The 19,578-nt window shown below is 37.7% G+C and overlaps 1 protein-coding gene across 5 annotated transcripts in view; it reads left to right on the forward strand.

Annotated features, from left to right (window-relative positions):
• The window catches only part of chd6 (chromodomain helicase DNA binding protein 6), a 94,928-nt gene that overhangs the window by 17,907 nt on the left and 57,443 nt on the right, over positions 1-19,578 (forward strand). For all 5 annotated transcript variants that reach the window (XM_082534404.1, XM_082534403.1, XM_082534406.1 and 2 more), the window contains exon 2: positions 7,074-7,123. In XM_082534404.1, coding sequence (XP_082390530.1) covers positions 7,094-7,123 — 30 coding nt within the window. In that variant the 5' untranslated portion in view covers positions 7,074-7,093. The remainder of the gene's footprint in view (positions 1-7,073; positions 7,124-19,578) is intronic.

The raw sequence follows: 19,578 nt of genomic DNA on the forward strand, positions 1-19,578 counted from the left end.
TCACATGCACTAAGATCTGGATATGTACAATGGCTGCGTAGCTTAACTTTAAATGTATTGAATCTGTCAGAAGGTAAAACGTTTTTGTTAAATTGGATGTCGTGCCAGTGCATCTATCATGACATCATCTTTGTCTTTTTACTGAAGTTGTGATTTTTACTCCATGGAGTGACAGTGTTATAAAACTGACTCTCATCCAAATTAAGTGTTACTGGAGCTGTTTAGCTCACTAAAGGATTTGCTATCTTGAAATGGTTGAAACGTCATCAATGATTCAGTATTTGCATTTTCTCCACATATAAGCACACTGACAATTCTTGTTCATACTTGTTCATAATCCTTATTTTCAAATGCTTTGGAAAAAGCAATGACATTAAACTACATGTGGTTTTTAAAATAATACTTTAGTTAATAAAAAAAATAGTTTGCTTTATGCTATTTGACTTAAATATGGTTATAGCAGGCCCAATGCTGCAACCTTCTGGAGTCTAATTTCCCTTCATAAAATCTGGGACTACATTGCCCAGCAGACACATTTGCATAAGGTTCATATCAGCACTTAAAGGTGTTAGATGCACATTAATTTACCATTGTGATAGTTGAAGGTATTTGTCCATTGGTGAGACAAATGGGTATACATTCTACATCCCCCCCTTTTTAAGTCATAATCATTAGCACTAATATCATGGAACTAGGATGACCTGGGGACCTCTGGTAAGTTGTAATAATTGCAGAGGTCATTTGTGGTCATTTGTCTTTTGCAACTCTGCCATGTCTGCAGTTTACAAAGTAAAAATTCTACAGCAAATTACCCACCACACCCCACAAAAAACAGATCTCAGAATAAGTCCTGTGTAAATCAGTATTTCAATGGCCTTTATTGCCTTTTAAATTGTTTTTCTTTTTAACCTTTTTTCTTTCTTTTCTCCTAAAGAGTTGTGGAGACTGTGTAGGCAATTATAAAATTAGGAGCGTTACACAGCACTGGGCACAGAAGGAGCACGTTGAAATCTATCAGGAATTCCAACATTTGTTAGGGAACAATTTGAAATGTTTCAGCAGGATCCACAGTTATTATGTGTCAGCCTAAATATGTCAGTAAATTTGAGGAAAAAATGAAAGGAAAAAAAGAAAACTAGTCAGTGATAAATCTAAAAAACACAACAGCTTACACACTGAGTGGCTTCAGCTTTTGTGTATTAAATTTAAGAAAAACCCTGACTTTGCATCAAGTCGAGATTAAACTAGATTTAGGCCAACACACTTGCAGTTTTATCAGTATAATGCAGTACTTGTATTTACAGAAAGTACAAAAATGTTTCGCACCAAAAATAACTGAGTCCCATGTGGCAGAGACGTGTGCTGTCGACACACTTAAGTCATATCTATACTATGGTCTGTGTGCAGGAGATAATGTAATCTCACCTGGATCATCGAGCTGCTAAAGTGGAGGAAAATTAAACTCTTGACATTGGTCTTTTAAGTTAACTGCTAATATACAATGAATTTGAGTGCTAGTTTATATTTTTATTATTTTACCTAAACTGCTTATATATGCAAATATTGTCATTTATAGCAATGAGAGAGGAAGTCATGAGGTATGCTGTATTTTCCTGTTTTCATACTGCTTCACTTTCCCTCTGTGTTCACTCAGTCCATGCCCCCTTGTGACCCGTCTTCCCACGTGACAGACATAACGCATCACACAAGCCCTACATTTCAGGTTTCACTGTCTGCTTACTCCAGTCTTAGTGTCTCAGGCAAGTGCTTTGGGGCACTCTAAGGATTATTGGGATGCTTGAGTCACATTTATTGATGTGTTTCTTCTGTATTTCAGTCCATCAGCATTATTGGTAATGTGACAGCTGTACAGCTGTCAAAAAAGTAATTGGTTGTCATTTTTCAAGCAAAAATGCTTATAATAAATGAGAAACCTTGAGGTTTCAGGCCTCTTTGTCAAACATATCCAGATATTTGGATCCTTGGATGTCCAGTCTTTCAATGTGCGATGGGCATTTAAAAACACCATAGCATTCTTTATTAATAGCTACATGTAGCATATCTGTAAGGGGCATCCAAAACTAATATTTCTTTTACTTTGCATTATATGCTGTACTGATCTTTATGACAGGTGCACTGCAAAAATTAAGTGCCTCAATAATCACAGACTGTCATCTTCACTTGCAATTAAACCATCTAATTAGCAGAAAATATGGTTTGTTGTTTTAAGGATTATGAAAGTGGGGGAGTTCAGGCTCCCCACTTTTAAAACAGTGGGGAGTCTGAACTTCTTCTGCAGATACTGCAGTTATCCTTAATGGTACAGTGAGGCAGGTGGTGGGAGTACCTGACTGTTTCTGCTGCTGCAGAGTAGTGCACCACAGATGCCATTTTATCATCAGAGTGTTAAGCAGCAAAAGGTGGATTTTGCTGAATGTCATGTACACTGTGTTCAAAATATGAGGAGCACCTGCTCTTTCTGAAAAGCACAGTGGAGCTGGTTCCAGGCAATTGATATCACCTGTACTAAATCTGCTTTTTTCTTTCCAGCAAAAGGCAATAGGTTAAATATGTTAAAAGAATGAAATCATAATTGAGTAGCTGGGAAAAAGGCATTTACTGCACTGATTATCTTTTAAGTTAGTCCAAACATCTATTGGCACCTTCAGTCTTTAACTGACCTTTTTTTCTCTCTCCTGTTAATCTGGTCCGTCGCCAGAAAAGAAATCTAGGAACAAACATCTTACCTGGATTAAAATGCTATTAATTTAAAATCAGCAATATTCCTCATAACTCAGCTGTTGTAAATCACTACATCAGTTGTTTGTTTTCTGTCCTTCTTGGTCATCATTCTTTCTTTTCTTTAAAAAAACAAAAGAAACTGATTCAGGTATGTGGAGAAAATGTGTTTGGGAGATATCGTAGAGAAATCGGCATACTCTTGTCTTCCACTGAAAGACTTGAATGGAAGGAACTGTATACTGTAACATGAGGCACAAGGTAATCTTTTTCTTTTCTTTGAGTCATTTCTATTGCACTGGTGCTGTGTACACCTTTTTTGAGTTGGACACCCAAGTGTACTGTGCTCCTGTTTAGTTTTATGGTTATGTTGATGTAGAGGATTGGCAGTTTCCATTTAAACCAGGTTTTACTACTGTGTTTGCATATCGCAAAAAATGCCATGCATAGCTTTGCACTGTTTTAAACTCATAAATATGCACTGAGCAATCCTTTGACGTGTGTTTATATTTATCATTGTTGTGCTCAGAGGTGAATGAACTGAGGAGAATTCTGATGTTATCTATAAATGAAATTAAGTTGCATTAAGGCCATGCTTCACTTTTTTTCACAATGAGGAACTGGGGATCCAGTGCAGATTTCTGTTGTTCCCTAATTTGAAAGCATCAGAGCTATGTCTTTTGTAGCAGCTGACCAAAACAGAATTAAGATTTGTCCACATGAAATGTGGATTTTCATCTGTCAAAATTCTTCTTCCTCCTCCTCCTCCTATTATTATTACTATTACTATTAGGGGCATAACTGCTTTGATTGATAGGTGTCCAGACACAGGTACCTGGGGCCTGTGTCTGTTAGGCCTCATTTCACTACTTTGAATCATTAAACTGGATCCCTTTACAGTTTGTGCTGTTGAAGCCTTTTGAGACTTTTTTGAGTCCCAAAATTATCTATTTAAAACTATGGCTTTCAGCAGGGTGCAGACCATCCAGGTTGTATTAGTCTATGAGTGCTTGGAAAAATATCCATGTAACTTGGAGAATGTAAATCTCAACAGAGTGTGAAAACCCCCCAAAACAAAACATGTATCCCACAATAATTTGAGTCCAATTCTGCCTAATCAGCTGGCTCATTTTTTTTTTTCATATTTATTTCATTTTTTTGTGCTATATTAGCATAGTGGTGAAGCCTTAAGTCATATTCAATCTCTAGTATAACCGTAACACTAAACCTTTTAGTTTATTGGGTAATTCTGTTCACTAATTTTTATAATAACTTAACATTTTTGGCTTTAAGGTAGTAAGGTAAGAGCTTGTCTGACCGATTTGTCATACAACCGGGGACATCAAATTGACTAATTATAATTTAGTGATTTCACTGTGGGCTGTATAATGTAGTTGTGGATTTGTATTGGAAGACTGACAGATTCATAGTTGCCCCACAACTGTTTGCAGTTGTTTGCAGAGTTTGCACCTGTTAAAATGAGGTATATAATCAGTAGATGTTCAGTTTGATTTCCTGAACCCTGAAGGATTTAAAAAGGAAAAAATTGAACTTCTTTTAGTTTACGTATGCGTTTAGTTGATCCTTTTTTATTGCCTCTTGCTTTTATTGCCTCTTGCTTTTGACATCTAATGGTTCTGCGTAGAATACAAATTTTAAGCCACTGTGTCCTGGTTGGCTTTAAGGTGTACAGCTCGTTCAGGCCTGCAGATAAACATTTGTGTCTTTAGATGTTAAATAAATCTAAATTGTCATTACTGTTAACTTGATTGTAGTTATTCTTCCTATCTGTTGCATGCAGCAAGTCCCCCCCCCCCCCCCCCCCCCCCCCCCCACACACACACACACACACACACACACACACACACACACACACACACACACACACGTTTGATGTTCTAGCATAAGCAATAGTGGTATGGATGGTATGAAACATCAAAACAATGAAAAAGAAAATTGAAACTTGGATTATTTAAAATTCTGCCTCATGATATACATATATTATTATGTATGTGTAATCTGTCCTTTTAAAATGAGGACAGCTTTAAAGTGGACTACAGATGACTGTAATAATCTGCTATATATATATATATATATGTATGGTATATGGTAAAGGTGCAGTTTTTAAAGTTTCAGTTTGTCACATGTTGAGTGCAGTACAGCAATCTTCAGTGCGTACTGATGAATTAATGCTTTCTGTGATGATGAAAAGGGTCTTACATTCGTGCAATTGCAAAGAGCACATTGGCTCAGGCAGACTCAAGAGTGAGTCACTCAGAATTGGTTTGCCGCAAACAAGCTTGTACTTATGAGGAAAATAGATGTTGAAAGGATGACGATATAGAAACATCCAGATAGAGAATTGGATACCAAAATGATCTGGTAATGTTGACATTGTCCATTCATGTAATGTTAGAACAGCTGGATATTAAAGCTTTTAGGTAGCCTGTTTGCTGTGTCACACATCATTACTGGTGATCATGGATATCCTTTTGTTTGTTGTGACTTAATGTGCAAAGTCAATATCTCAGCTGTATCCGGTTACGAACCTTTACTGTCTATATGTTATTTGAACTTTAATTATTTTGGTGCCCTCATAATTAAGATACCAGTCAGCATGTTAGCCATTTGTTAATAAAATGTTGCAGTCCCAGCACAGTATTTCCTTAGAATCAAGTGTGTTTAATGAAGTGGACAGAGGCTTCTGTTTAACATGCTACACGGACAAACTGCAGATTTTCAGCAAAATAAAACTACTCAAAAGATATGCAGGTGTACTCGTGGGGATTTTGAATGAGTTGCAGTGATGCTTTTTCAAAGGCAAGAAGTTGAATAAGTTGTATTATCTTTGGTCCTGTCCACCTCCACTTCTTTGCTATACACAAACCCCCGTGGCAATGCTGCTGCACAGGTTTGTAGGAACGGAGACAGAAGTAGTGCACAGTGGCCTGAAAATGATCTGTTCAAGTTATTCTGAAATGACTTCATACTATCATTTCTGCACTTTGTCAGTGCAGGCTCTGAGTCTCAGTGAAAGCTGGGAGCACACAATGTTACTCTCCAACTTCTGTTCTGCAGAGTTTCTATCATCTTTTTTTCCCCTGTGTTGTTGAAAATGTGATTCACAGTCATATAATATTACAGCAGACATATAATGCATCATATAGCCATATATGCTATCTTGACACTCCTGGTTATGGGAGTGCAGTCAATAAAGGTCATTCAAAATGTGCCATTTCAAATGTGAATCACAAACGGAACTCTATTCTGGTTAAATATAATAATATTGTATTGTACCATACAATTAATGAACATAAGCCAGATTTAAAACACTTGCCTCTGTGCTCTGCCATGTATGTTAAAAGAATAAAAATACATGAGAAAATCATGAGAAAATAATCAAGATTTTATACTTTGTGGGTGATCTATTGAATTATTAAACACTTCTGTCTTTAACGTCTTGTAAGTACAACACGGTACAGAAATGTTGTCAAACTTACTTGACCTTTTAGTAAAATAATTCGGTTTTGTCATCACCAAGGCAGGTACAGTGAAACATTTTCATCCCCTGCTTTGCACACTGTTTTAATGTACAGAACAAACCTTTGTCTTGTTTGGGCTTCTCTTACTGCGTGCGTGTGAGTGTGTGTGAGTGTGTGTGTGTGTGTGTGTGTGTGTGTGTGAGAGAGTGTGGGTGGAGTATAACATGAAGTTTATGGAGCTTCTTTAGTGACCTGTAAAAATTTCTGCTTAAACTGAGACAATATTGACTTAGTCTCAGATAAAACTGTGCTTTAAAGTTATCAAACAATACCGAAGCAGTCGATACATGAAATTCATACAGTCCATATAGTTTTTAGGTGTAACATTTTTTTTCTTTTCTTTCAACTTAAACTGTAAGGGAAGAGTCAGTTAAAGAACTTATTCTATTTACTGTTGTACTGAAGCAAGTGTCCTTTAGTGAGGCAGTAGTTCAGTGGCTGACTCAAGTGTAATTAACTTGGAAGGATGCTGCAAGAAAACATTTGTCTCAGATTTTCTTCTTATAAAGGTGTGCTCACTACTTACTGTACCTTTATATACAGTTGTATAAGAGTTAAATACACATACATGTGTAGTTCTTTGGGAGATTTCAGTGCTTTCTACTTTGATTACAATTATGTAAGATTAAATCCAATATGCACTGTTTTCTTTGATTTGAAAAATCTTAATTTTCTTTTTATATTGTGGCTCTTCTTTTTTCCCCTTACAGATATCAGAAATTTCCTTTTTTTTTTTTTTTTAATGTGTGCTTTTTTGGAAGTAATTTGATTTATGATCTTTTCTGTTAACAGATGCTGTGAAGGGATAGAAGATGAAAATACTCAAGAAGGACAAGCAGCAGGTTTGTGTTATTACCATGCATGTACACAAGAAAAGTAGGCCATTCATAAAAGCCTTTATACACAGCTGCTTTGATACTGGATAAAACATAATTATAAATGTAATTTTGGAAACACTCTTGAGTAGATTCATCATGTAAATCTTTGACATTTATTCACTTAACTCGCTTAACATCTCCCAGGGTAAGTTTGTTACTGTTGACATGCATTGTTGGAGGCTGCCGGTTTACAGAATGCTGACAGGATAAATGCTGTCGTCTCTGAACAATATAAGTACTGAACTCACCCCAACACTTCTCTCTTGCCACAGTTCATCATTGTAGTGAGCAAGATCATTATTTCCAGTGTAAAGAGTGCACTGACGTGTAGCAACAATTTTACACTGCAGGAAAACAAAACAGTTAATTTGTGCATTTCTGATTCACAATTCTGCAATAGATAGGCTCTGGTAATTATTAATCTATGTTAGCTCTGGTTGAGCAGGTAGAGCCCTCAAATCGGAAAATCAATGGCCAGAGGGCTGTGTTTTGAACTTTTCTTTGGCAACCTTAGTCACTGTTCCTCTTCACCCTTTGGACAACTTTTTTTTATTTGATTACACTTAAAGGTTCACACCATGGCAAAAAGTACAGTGTATATAGCAGTTAAAATGAAAAGAATCCTACATTGCAACAGCTTGTCTTTAATGTCCTGGAAATTATGTGTCAGTAGATCTGCTTCACAATGACTGTGTTATTGCTCACTCTGGAGTCACTTGCAATATGAGGTTATATGATGAGTTTGTTTAATGTGAAACTGATTGATTGTATCCATAAAAAAGTCTCTGATAGCGCAGGTTTTGAGGTTGAATCCGTACTCTTCAGTACTCTGCGCTCCATCTTCTACATTAAGTCATCTGAAAAACTTGTTTTGCCATTTTGTGTCAAACCCTCTTGTTCATGCGGTTGTAGAAATGTCCTGTATTTTAGTATTACTTTGGTGCTTTTAGATGTTGGCTTGCGCTTTGTAATATTTACGAGTCAAGCTGAGCAGAGTGATGAGTCAGAGGTTTTGTTAGTGAGAGGCGACACAGCAGTCTCTCAGCTGGGCATATGAGGCTACCATACCGCAGTAACAGGGTGCCAGCACTGTCATAACAGCAGAACGTGATCCTTCAGTCATTATGATCATTATTTGCTGCTTTTATCTTCCTCGGTAATGAATTTAAGGAATAGGTAAAGTTGGTAATAGGTAAAAACTGGTGGAAAATGATGAGAGTAAAAACTCTGAACAACCTCTGAAGTCTCATATATTGAACTTTCTGTTCAACAAAGGGCACATTTGTACAAATATAGCTGACCTGACAAGCTTTGCACTTGTACTGTCAAATTTCCAGCTGTGAGGGTGGCAGTGTGTGAGCATGAAGAGACTTTCCCTAAGTTCAGTGTGGCTGTAATGCATAGAGACTCGGTGACACTGACATCTATGGTTTGAGATTATTCCATATAAGTTATGACTCTTTTTTGCAAGAAATTCATTTAATTGAAAATGTTTATTTTTACAGGCATACATAAACATAATGATTACTGAGGAAAATACAAATATTTTTTTGAAAATCATTTTTGTGAAGTACGGAAAATTCCTCAAGCAGTTTATGACAAACTGAAACTTCAAGGTGACTTTTTTCATTGTTTTTTTTGACTGTGTAAACAATCTCTCATTTTGAATGCACCAGGGTTTCTTGTTTTCTACTGCCAAAATAAGCTTGCTATTGATGGTAAACTTCGGCTAGCAGCAGTCTTCTATCACTGGCTGGTGAGTCACTACTGGCTTAGATGTGAAAGTAACACAGTTTTATGATAATGACTCTTAAAAAACAAACAAAAAAAACAACCTTACTTTTTTTATTAATGTTTATTCATATAATACTGCACAAATTAGAATATGTGCATATATCTATACATTAATACATAAACACGAAAAAGTCCACAGTTCTAACATTTCTGTCTTACAAATAACAAAAAACCCTCAATTTAAGATACAGTTTTTTCCAGTTTAGTCCTGCGTGAAAAGAAACAAAAACAACAATAAGAAGAAATCAAAGAGGAAAAAAATACAGAAGATAGCTGAAGACCTGTATTTCTTGTGTCGCTTAACCATTTCCTGACAAATCTGTTTTGAGTTGTAGTCTTGCAGGATTTTTTTTTCCATATTAAGGTTATCCTTTAGCCAATATCTCCAGTGTATTTTACTAGGAAGTTTTGGTTTCATCCAAGAAGCTATTAAAACAAAAAATAAGAGCAGAGTTCTTAACAGCTATATCAGTTTTCCATCTCTTATATTGAATGTGTGCCTAATATAGAGAGCAGTTAATCTAAAATCTGTTTACCGTATTTCCCGGACTACAAAGCGCACCTGAATATTAGCCGCACAAGCTAAAATCAGGGGAAAATCCTGTTTTGTACATACATTAGCCGCACCTGACCAAAAGCCGCAGGTGTTTCAATATTGACTTATCATATGTAAGAGAATATGCACAAAGGGAATTGTCAGGAAAGAGATGGCTGTTTGGAGACACACCCCTTTTATTAATATTTTGAAAAACAAGTTATGGGTACATATTTGCACATGTGCTGTGCTTCATAAATGAGTAACAAATGTAGTACATAACAGTAACCTACAGCACACCAGAAAAATAGATTCAGACTACCTTTTAGGCTCAGGTGCAGTGACATGGCTTTAACAAGAAGAAAAGTCAGTCATTCACCACCATCTTCCTGCGCACTAAAACCACCAAAGTCCTCTTCTCCAGTGTTGGAAACGAACAGGCTCAGGATGGCTTCGTCATCCACTCTCAGCTTCTTTCCTTCGTTGTCACTTTCAAAACCAAAGATAATCGTCATTGTCAGTGTCGGAGTCGAACACCCTCTGAAGGGCCGTGGCGGTGTCCTCCTCTTCATCATGCAGCAGTCCAGCCCTTCGAAATCCGTTGGTGATCGTGGATGTTTGCACACTTTTCCACGCTGTCAGAATCCACCGGGATTGAGCACAACTTGCTTTTCGCAAGTTTATCGCCGCTCGTCATCCACGACTCCCGCTGAACGCGTAGTGCTACTTTGAAGTTTGTTTTTCGCGCTACTTGTACGGCACTATGTTGCCTGGCGGATGGACATGTGACCAACATACCACTCTTGAACCCCGATCCTTCCGCCAGGCAACGTAGTGCCGTACAACAGCGGAACAAACAAAACAAATCGTCTTACGATATCACAAAAATCATGGACAATCCATAGAAAAGCCGCACCTGACTAAAAGCCGCAGGGTTCAAAGCTTGTGCAAAAAGTAGCGGCTTATAGCCCGACAATTACGGTAATCTCTTGTTGAACATCTTTCCAGAAATGCATTTCTGTACAAATAATTCTGATATATTCATTCTGGTGGAAATTGTTCTACCTGGTATGGTAATCCAGTATAATACCTTGCCAAATTATTTTGTGTTGAGTGAAACTTGTGGAAATAAACATATTTTGTGTTCTAACACTGTGTCCTCGACCTGAGTCCTCTCACACAGGACACAGTACAGCTTTGTTAACTCAGATTTGTCTTGGTTAAGCTAGTTTAAGGTCATCTTATCTGCTAACTCCAGAAATACAGATGTTTTCTCTTTTTACTCTCTGATTCAGGCGTTGTTGTATTGGTGCAGTGGCTGTGTTAATTAGTCTGTTTATTTGACTTGTGTATAATCATTTGTAGTGGCATGAAAAGGCTGAGGGCCTTTATCAGTATCAGTGAAGTTACAGTATCTGTGCTTGGTCTGTAATATTGTTTGGGAATGTTTGGATGCAGCCAAATAATTCCTTGTCTACACTGGCACACTAAATCACGGTTAAGATAACAAAACATGTCAGCAGTAGAATTGGTATGAAAGGGAAAGAGCTTCATCCTTAAATAATTTAGTTTCTGTTTTAGGCAGTGTGCAATCTTACTTAAGGCTTACATCAGTTTGTTTACATGAGAAAAGTGATGAGATTTTCACTGTCGCAGTGATGGTGTGTCTGGCATCTTTCAAGTGGCCATCAACTTGTCTGGTTATCTTCCTGCCACATCTCGAAGCCACAGTGATAATGTCATCACGGCACAGTGATGTGGAGGAAACTAATGTCTGTGTGGTAATGTTTGTACAAGGCTGCTGCAAGATGTTGGGAAAATGATAACAAAAGTGAGACAATGTTGATTGTTCAAAAAGAGATGGCAGGGAAATATTTTTGTGTAGTGAGGGTAGAGATCGCTTGTAGGAGCAGGACAGATGGTAGGAGTCCCGAATTTATGTTTTGAAGTCTTTAAAAACGGATTCGTCCAGCTGGTAACAATTCTCTTAACAAAAAAAAAATACTCTGTGTGTTTATGTCTCCTTTGAGGTGACTGTTTTGCCAGCTACAGTTTGGTCAGTAGATTTTTGGACCATAAGCCCGTGTATTTCATTGTAGCTTTTCCATTGTACACCAGCAGATTGTAATAGATAGATTTTAAACAGTCTAGACTGGTTAAAGTGCGCACTTTCAGATTTAATTCAAGGGGTTGACAAAAGTATTGCATAAACTGTTTAGAATCCAGCCCTTTTATACATAGTCTCCCATTTTCAGGGGGCCAAAAGTTGGAAAGATGGGAGAGTTGCTTCATGGGCAAGTGAAGCCTATTCCTTCATTATTCCAAAACAAACTAATTGATTCCAAGTACTGACTTGCTTTTGGTAGCTATTTGTTTAAATCCTCAGCATTAGGTCAAAGAGATGTTGATGTAGTTGGAGGATGCCATCATTAGTCTTGGAACTTGAACTACCGATCAGACAGATTTAAAACAACCCAAAAAACTTGAGGATTGGCCAAATCAACAATGTTGTACGTACTTAAAAACAAGTCACTCACCATCACAGGAACAACAAATCGGCCTCATAGACCAATTCAGTTTTTTTGTTTTTTTTTTAATATACTGTCAAATCACAACAGCAGTTGCCCTAAGGCACTTTACTGTAAGGTAAGGTAAAGACCCTACAATAATACAAAGAAAACAGAGAAAACCCAAGCAAGCTTTGGCGACAGTGGAAAAGAAACTCCCTTTTAACAGGAAGAAACCTCCAGCAGAACCAGGCTCAGGGAGGGGTGGCCATCTGCTGCGACTGGTTGGGGGTAAGTGGATGAAGACAGGACAAAGACACGCTGTTGAAGAGAGCCAGAGATTAATAATAGCTCATAATTAAATGCAGAGAGGTGTATAAACACAGTGAGTGAAAAAGTTGACTGAAGAAAAAGCACTGCATCATGGGACTCCCCCAGCAGCCTAGACCTAGACCACTGAAGATAACAAAAGTTGGATGATCACACAAATTTTTTTCCTTGGTTAAGTAAAACTTCTTTCACAACATCTGCCAAGAACACTCATGACAAGGTAGGCATTTCATTGACAAGGTCTAGAATCAAGAGGCGCTTTCATGAATGTAAACACAGAGGGTTTACGACAAGCGGCAAATCACTGGTTACACTCAGCAGCAAGAAGACCAAATAATCTTAAAAAAAAAAAGATTTTGTCCAGTTCTGGAAATAACTGAACAAAGATTAAGATGAACTTGCATCAGAATGATGGGAAAAGTATGGAGAATACTATTGTATTGTAACCAGAATTCTCATGTGACTGCTGATAGAGGTAGCAGTATGAATTTTGAAGTTTACAAGGTTCAAGGTAACTTTATTTATACCCATAGGCAAGGTAAATTTGCTTTACAGAAAAAATGATAGCATTTGGCATCCCTTCAAAAACACACATACCTAATAAAGATATAAACCTCCCTGTAGCACATATATAGTAATTTAAAAAACTATACACTCTGCTCAGATTCAGCCAAATGCTGGCAAACTGATTGAACAGTGCTTCACAGAGCAAATGGGTAATGACCCAAAGCATAGTGAAAAAGCCAAACCATTTTAGATTTTAGGAAATCGCTGACTGCGAGATATTTTCATCTAAGTATTAAAAATGGAGGACTATGTGTGGCTGTAATTCTGAAGCACTTAATGTAATATTATTGTGAAACAACTGGCATTAAAGCTGAAAGTCTACACCTCAGTCACACATTGATTGTTTGCTTTAAATCTAGCATTTGAGCTCTCTGCAAATTCTAAAAGGTAAAAAAAAAAGGAATTTTCCTAAAATGTGATAACTAAAAATGAAAATAGCTACAAAAAGATGAATTCAAATCAAGCATATTATTCTGGATAAACAACGTCCAGCATTATTTTAAACAGGGAAAATTTCCCAAACTATCCAGCATTACACCATCACCATAGAACTATCTGCCATGTCAATTAAAGCCCTAACTGTTGCAAATACCCAGAAAATGACAAATTAAGTACAGTTAGCGCCATAGGATTTTGGACAATGAAACATTTATTGTAGCTTTACACTACCACAGTTATTTTAATGAAGAAAATCTGCCTCCAGCTGAAGTAATTAAAAAGCAGTACAAAACAGCATGACGTTTAACTTCCTTTAACTGGTTACTTTCAGTATGAATCAATCTATGCATTGCTATAAATGGACAGAAAATACCTTTCTCAAAATCTTAGTTTTTAGTAGTTGTGCAGTTTGATAGTTTATTTAATAATTAAACAAATTTATAACAGCTCTAGCTGTGCATAAAAGATGATGATTTGTAGCTGTGATGGCACCATTCCAGGTTTAGTTCCTCTGTATCTGACAAGTGTATTTAAAGAGAACTATTCTGTATGCTGAAGCTTGATTTTTATTTTTTATTTTTCTTTCTTTCACCATCACAATCCATGAATCAGCAAGTGTATGAAACCGTGATATCTGCACTTCAAGGTAAAGCAAAGAAAGGACGGAATTCTTTTCTGTCTGTGAGGCCTAGATTCAGTCACTTTGATCATTTTTGTACCAAGCAGCTGAAAGATCCGTCTGCAGCCCTCCATCCTCCTGCGCCTCCTTCCATCTTTATTTATTTATTTAGTTTTATAGGGAGTAACAAGAATGTGGCTGTCCTCTAAGCTGGAGTTCCCTTCCTTTAGCATTTTGGTGGAGTCTCCTTTCTTTATTCTAAGTTTCTTCATTCGCTGAAAGCACATTTTTCTACTCTCACAGAGATGCTACACATGACAGGTTTTCTTGGATCAGAACAGACCTTTGGGGTTTGACTAAAACATTATCGCGTTTGATATAGTAAAGGCACCAAACCTGTATTACTTTAGCTGATAGAAGTTATTTACATGGATGTTATTTAGAATTTCTCCCTATTTAGAAGTTGTAAGTAGTTAAAAACTGTAAAGATAAAATACATTTATGTGCTAAAGCATAAAGTTTTCTGTGTAGAAAAAAAATCTGCGTGGGTAGAGTTTATATAATCAAGTGCCTTAAAACTCCATTAGGGTGTGTAAGGAAGACCAAAATGCTACTGAACCTAAAACAGGATGTGTAGTTACACACTCATATTTCCAACATGTAGTCTGGCATCACCAGACTACAAAGTTAAATTAGTCAAAAATCTTTTAGTATAGTTTTAAGTTCAAGGGCATGCTAACAGTGGACAGAAGCCATATTCATCTTAATGCAGCTGGATACACCTGTAACCAGTTCTTCAAACCAATTACATGTCCACGTTTTAGTAAAAATAATTGTATTTCGAGTATCTTCATTGTTAGAATCTTTAGCATTATATATCGATCAGTGTTATTGATTGTATCACTTTTTGAAATATAGTATCAGTGCTGTGCTGATAGTCTAAATTCATGTTTTCCCACAGATTTTTGTGATAGTGCAGTGAGGTTTGTACATGAAAGAAGACACACCCATACTGACTTAAACAACACTATATGTTTTTTGAAAATGAATGGCAATTAATAGTAATAGTCAACTCACTCTCTACTGGGTCTCATATCTAAGATGGACAACTGTGTATCCTTGATTAGCTGTGCAGAAGCACATGAACAGGTTTTCACCTGCTGTAGGTTCAGGTCAGAGTGGCCCAGCAGCTTGCACCGGCATTACTGTCACCAGCTGCAATCTGCGACAGTGGACTTGAAGTGTCTCTGGGGATGAGAGGCAAGTTAACGGTATTCAGCATTGCTGCGACTGCGACCTGGTCATCCAGCTGGTGGGGAAAGAAGATAGGAATGGGTGGGGCTAGCGGTTTAGCATGGACTGAGCTGGAGAACGATTGAAATAATTTTTGAACTGCTATTGAACATTTTAGATGCAGTCAATGCTTAGAATAGCTGCTATGTTTAACCTGCATCATGACGTCAACTCAAGGAGTTGACGGAACCCTGATCTCCACGTTGTTTTTAAAGGCATCTTTAATTTTACTGCCAAAACTTTTCCCTCATTGTTCATATGTCTAATCTTTCACGAAGATGAGCAGTGGTGAAAGAGCGCTTAGCCTAGCCTGAGTGTTTGTCACATTTACCAGTTTTGCCTGTTGTTCCATCTTTGAAAGGAAGCAGGAGCATTGATGAGACTGCAGTACCCGTGGTCTATATTCGTGACAGAGAGATAGATGTGCGCGCGCGCGTGTGTGTGTGTTTTGCTTATTTGCGGGGCAGTATTATTGATTCATAGGCCGTGTGATTGCAGCCTCCCTCAGTTGTGTTTGGTTGGTTTTACTGGACAGGCAGAGGCTGCTACACTGCAGCACGTCACTGGAGGCTGTGTGTGTGTGTTTGTGTGAGGACAGTGGGAGACGGTGTGTAAAGAGAAAAACCGTGCATTTTTTATGCATGTAGTCACATTGTAAGCACATTGAACCGTGAAGATGCGTGTGTGTGTGTGTGTGTGTGTGTGTGCACGCACGTGTGCGAATGAGTGTGTGGTGGTGTGTGTCTAAAACGGGCATGTATGTCCATGTAGTCAGTCATGTAAGCACATTGAGCCATGGAGTGCCAGTGTGGGAGTGAGGAAGACAGTTAATGTCTGTGTGCACGCCTGTGTAGTCAGTCATGTAAGCACATTCAACCATGACACGATGCCATGATGCTGTGTGCGTGTGTGTACCCGTGTGCGTCGGGGGGAGGGCTACTGTTGCTATGTTGTTGTGAAGATGGATGGCAGCGGCTCAGGTCATTACTGATCCTGGGTTAGCTTAGCAGCTAATTTTAGCTTCTAGGTTACCCATAACTGTGTCTGAGCTTTTTTTCTATATGAAGAGGCACAGGGAATGAAGGTGGAGCGAGCTGAGCGTGGAAGTATTTTCAGTGATTACATGCCTCAGATCATCTGAGGTTAGAGGTGTGAGTGACAAAGCTCCTGATTCTTCTGAGCCTCAAACCTGATGAGAATGTGTTACAGGTCTAATCCTCACATGATGCTTTGCGTTTCCATGCATCTATTTATTCAGTTTTGATCTAACAAGGGATTTTATTAAACAAATGAATAATGAAGTACACAGAAGACAAAAGAAGTTGGATCTTCACTTGAATCTTGGATCTTGTTTTAATTCAACTTTTACCCCAGTCTTCATTAAACTGAGAACTCTCACTTGTGTAACTAACAGTTTGCCTGTTATAACAATTTGATTTAAAACAAAGTTTTGCCCAAGTGTAAGAACAGTTTTTAACAGCTTTAAACAGTTTTTTTTTTTTTTATATGATTATAAGGTTTTTGCTTAGTGGCAGGTTCACTTTCCTGTCATTGAATGTAATTCATACACATTGTTTCAGAGAAACTTGGGTAATTGAGCTCAGCTTTCATGCAGGCCATGAATTTGCGTTAACCTACCTGCAGTTGCTGCACATCTCTTAGCTGCTTTGCAAATCACTCCACCGAACCTTGTTTCCTATGCTGCACTTACAGATTTGCAAATTTGTGTGTTTGCAGCACAACACTATTATGGTTAATCTGATAAAGGTTTAATGCTTTCTGTTCTTAGGCACATTCACACATTGTATGAGGTGTATGCGGAGTGAAATACTATATAAATACTAATGCGCATATATAAACACTCTGTGGTCTGTATTTATAAAAGGACTTATTTGAAAATGACATTTGCTGCAGAATGATCACATAAGATGGCTATCACTGATTTGTAGGATTTTTAGGTCATTATAATTTCAAAGCAGACACATTAGCTTTAAATTTAATGACTTTTCAAAAATAATGCAACTGTCTTCCTTGTGTACGTGTAGTTTCAGTGAAGTAATGAGTATGCTCTGCACAGGAAACTTGTGATCTACTGATCATTGTTTATTGGGTGTAGTTTAGTTAATAGAGATGTGCTTGCTTTGTGATATGGTCGTTGTTTCAGGTGAAGTTTGTGGCAACATGCAAATGTGGCCTACTTGATGAGTGGTAATTCCTTTGTGTTGCTCATTCTGCAGTGAGTGGCCTAGTTCTGCCCGCGTCCTTCATCATTTCACACATTGCGCACAGATTTGAAAAACTTTATTATTTCTTCCACGTGTAAATTGAAAAAAGCTGATTCTGAGATGTGGAAAGAAACAACAATATGTTCCTGTCAAACCTTAAAATGAATAACTGCTGTTTTTAATTATTACCCTCAAGAAATACCAGACCAGATGAGCCCCACACTAAACTTCCAGGTTTTTTTCAAACTAGGATAAAATATTATCTTAGTTTAAGCATTTTGTCTAGCTCAGTGGCTGCTCAATCCTGCACCTTTGACTCTGTGTTTGTTGTTGGGTTTCTACTCCGCAAAGCGCTCCCTTTAAGTTGGTACCATTTTTTTTTTTTTTTTTCCTTCTTCTTTTTACATTTTGCATCCCAGATTCAATCAATCTGTGGAATAAAACCCACTGGGCGCAGGATAAAAATCCACTGCTCTTGTGGAAACGCAAATAAGTAATAACTCTTCACTTGTGGCGGTTAGCCCTGTAAGGCTTGTTAAGGTCCAATCAAGCCAAGCAGAATCCAGACTGATGTTTTTAGAGCTGCTTATCTCTAGACTGAAATCTATTTAAAGTTGTCAAAAGAGTTTTTTAGATTCCCCCCCCCGGATTCAAATAAAAAAATTTAAATAAATTGAATTAAAATAAATATTAGAGCAGGGCGATATGACCAAAAAGTACTATAAATATTAAACACAGTGCATATCACTCCGAGGCTCCTGCCTACGATCGCCGTAATACTCCGACAATCCATCGAGCGGTGCGGTAACACGGTAATAACGACGGTCCACTAACATGCTCTACCAAAAATAGTGCTTTGTTGTGTATCTGACGGACGAAAGCTAAACCAGTTCCACACCACTGAAGTTGCAACATTTTTACAAACCAATTCTGGTTCATCTGTTTCATTCAACGATCCACTTTCGCCCTTCTCATTCTCCGTCGCCGCCATGCTTTTTCCGCCATGTGCGTATGAAAACAAAGGCACTGCAGATGTGCGTTTTACCCATATTCTATCACCATATTTCATTTTCTTATCGTTGCCCAACATTATACCGGTATTACCGTGAACGGTATGATATGGCCCAGCCCTAATAAATATTATAAATATTATCATTTGAAATTATGTTGTTTCTTCTTTCTGGTAATTTGTTTTCCAGCATACTTTCATATACTGAAATGCATAAGCCATCCATTAACCAAAAGACCTGGTAATATCGTGTTTGTGCAACTATTCCTCATCACAGCAGACCTGTTGAGGTCGCTAAAGCGGAACAGCTGGAGGAAGTAGTTCTACTGCGGGGCGTTACTTTTAGGACATAATTGTTTTTTCACCAATTAAAATAAGTTGAAGACATCTTTTGGCTGTGCTTTAAAAGGCAGACTTGCATACATGGCTATACATTCTCCAAATGTGGGTTTGTGTACACCGATCGGTTCCACACACTACAAAATACAATTTAATAGAAAAAAAAAAAGGAAAAGTTGTCCATCTTATTCGATGGATATCATGAAAAGACAGAAATGTATGTGAAACTGCTTAACACGTGTGGGACTCAATACAAGCGACATGCTGTAGTGCACAAAACTGTCATCCAGTTTACTGGCACATGAGTGGTAGGTAGTCTTTTTGCATCGACAGCTCCCAAAGACATGAGCGGTGACAGTGTCACACAGATCATTGCAGCAGCACAGAAACCATCAGTTTATAAGTCCTATTCTTTTGTTCATATTACAGGAATTTCTGTTTTTATTGTTATCTATTTTAACAATAAAAGCTACACTAATATTTATCAATATGCAGGCTGATAGTTGGCTTGTGATACTGATATTATTACATGCCTGCATTGGAAAATACTCATGCTGACAATTTACCTTGTGGAAAAAGTTAAAATTGTCCAGTTTCCTCTCTTGCTTGTTGAAGCTTTTGATGTTAACACCCGTTTGCACTTTTAAGCAAAAATGGCTATCAGTTGACCTTAGCCGAGGGTTACTTCATATTTTTCACTCCAGGGTATCTCACCCCGGGACTTAGATATATTACTTTGCCACTCATGTCATGTAGGGACTCT

The sequence above is a fragment of the Aulonocara stuartgranti genome, assembly GCF_965226115.1.
Source record: "Aulonocara stuartgranti genome assembly, chromosome: 5".
Lineage (NCBI taxonomy): Eukaryota > Metazoa > Chordata > Actinopteri > Cichliformes > Cichlidae > Aulonocara > Aulonocara stuartgranti.